The following is a 1,813-nucleotide window of genomic DNA, read 5'->3' as shown; positions in this document are numbered from 1 at the left end:
TAAACCACATCGCTCCGTTTTATGGACGGCCACTTTGAAGCCCAGTCTCTCGATGCGGCCGACACCGCAGTCCGTTCCTACCTCGGAACCTAATCAAATCTTTTTTTTTAACGTGGTGGAAATCCATTACGGATACCTTAATCCCCGGAGGAGAGGATCAGGGTTATGTGGAACTCCCCCCTTCTTCCCGCAAGAAGAAGGGGTATACCCATTAAAACCACCACGGTGTGTCACCACTCGGCCCTTGGCGGAGAGGGACCCGGGAATTCCTGTCAGAGGATGCGCGCAGGTCCCTCCCTCGGGCTTAGGACTTCTCAAGGGAAGGAAGGAATTCCCTCCCCCATTTGACTGCTCGCGGTAATGGTGACAGCGCGGGACACACACCGCGATGCCATCCTTTCCAAGACCGTGTGCAGGACAGGTCAAGACTCCCATCTTGACCTGTCACGGTGACGAAAAGAAAGGGAAGAAAGAAACGATTCATCAGGGTGGACGGTACCACCCCGGAAGTTGAGGTCACCGTGTGCGACCTACTCGCATCCGAGGAAGGTCCCGCTGGGACGGTGGGTTAACGATGGGAGCCAGCTCCCGCCAACGCCCACCGCCACAGTCTCCTTCTCCTCCCAACATGGGCGGAGAGGGGGAATTACTGCTACCTTGGCAGTGGAGGACCTGGACCTGGACCCCGAGGACGTGCACGGGGAACGGGTGCCGCCCGACAACCCGCTCGCGCACGCCCCGGAGGTCCCTAACGAGGAATGGGAGCACACTCCCGCTCTCTCTCGGCAGCCTCTTTCTGCTCCATCACAACGGAACAGAAAGAGACTACCGCTCTCCATTTTTCTTCTTCCCCGGAGGCAAGGGGCTTGAAAAGGCCCTTCAGGGAGAGATCGCCTCCGACCTTAGCAACCAGCTTTCGGCGGTCGTCTGCCCACCGTGGACATTCCTCCACGGTGTGCTCCACCGAGTCGCTGGCTGCCCCACACTTATGGCACTGTGCCGTTGGCTCTTTGTCTATGCGACACAGGTACTCACCAAAGCAACCATGCCTGGTGAGCACCTGTGTCACCCTGTAGGTAAGATGTCCGACCCCGTTCTGTAACCACACCTCCAAATGGGGTCGAATCACCGCGACAACTTCTTGGACCGCCGCACGAGGCTCGTTCAAGTGCTGCTCCCAGTCTAGGAGCAGCTGTTGTCGGGCCTGACGCTCCGAGTTGGCAAGGGCCTCTCGCAGGTTGTTCTCTGGCAGACCCTCTTGTAGCAGTTTGACGCGACGAGCGTACCTCGTCACGTACATTTTTGCCAGGAGGGCCAGAGGAGGTACCCCCGCCAGTACACCCGCCGTCTCCGTGGCCACGTCTCGGAAGCCGCAGATAACGCGCAGAGCAACCATTCTCTGCGCGGCGCGAAGCTGGACAAACTTGCTTCGCGCTTCTGCCCCTGCTTAGAGCGGTGCCCCATACAGGGCTACCGCGTGGACCACGTTAACATAGAGACGACGGGCCTTCTGCTTCGGTTCCCCAAGGTTCGAGAGTAGTCGGGCCAAAGAATTGGCCACTTTGCGAACCCGGGAGGCCAAAAAGTGATACAGAGCTCATCTTCGTCTATAGAGAAAGGCCTCCATCCCGATGTCTCCCCCTATTTTCCTACGCCGAGAGGAGACTTTATCTTTTACGGTGCCGGAGCGTCTATATATAGACGCTGTTGAGCAGCCTATCAAAACATGCATAAACTTTTACAAGAAGTATATATAAATATGTATTAGTACTTATATATAGTATATGTACACACGTACACTCCCTCTTCCACA

General features: G+C 56.5%; 1 protein-coding gene across 1 annotated transcript; it reads right to left on the bottom strand.

Annotated features, from left to right (window-relative positions):
- Nucleotides 1–748: 748 nt before the first annotated feature.
- Nucleotides 749–1,396, bottom strand: LOC109862745. Its single transcript, XM_020442879.1, has one exon. The coding sequence runs from the start codon at nucleotides 1,394–1,396 to the stop codon at nucleotides 749–751; it is 648 nt and encodes a 215-aa protein (XP_020298468.1).
- Nucleotides 1,397–1,813: the final 417 nt, after the last annotated feature.

This window comes from Pseudomyrmex gracilis, unplaced genomic scaffold, assembly GCF_002006095.1.
Source record: "Pseudomyrmex gracilis isolate BER0280 unplaced genomic scaffold, ASM200609v1 scaffold_2324, whole genome shotgun sequence".
Taxonomy (NCBI): domain Eukaryota; kingdom Metazoa; phylum Arthropoda; class Insecta; order Hymenoptera; family Formicidae; genus Pseudomyrmex; species Pseudomyrmex gracilis.
The sequence above is the reverse complement of the archived record's forward strand: the minus strand, read 5'-3'. Positions and strand labels throughout refer to the sequence as shown.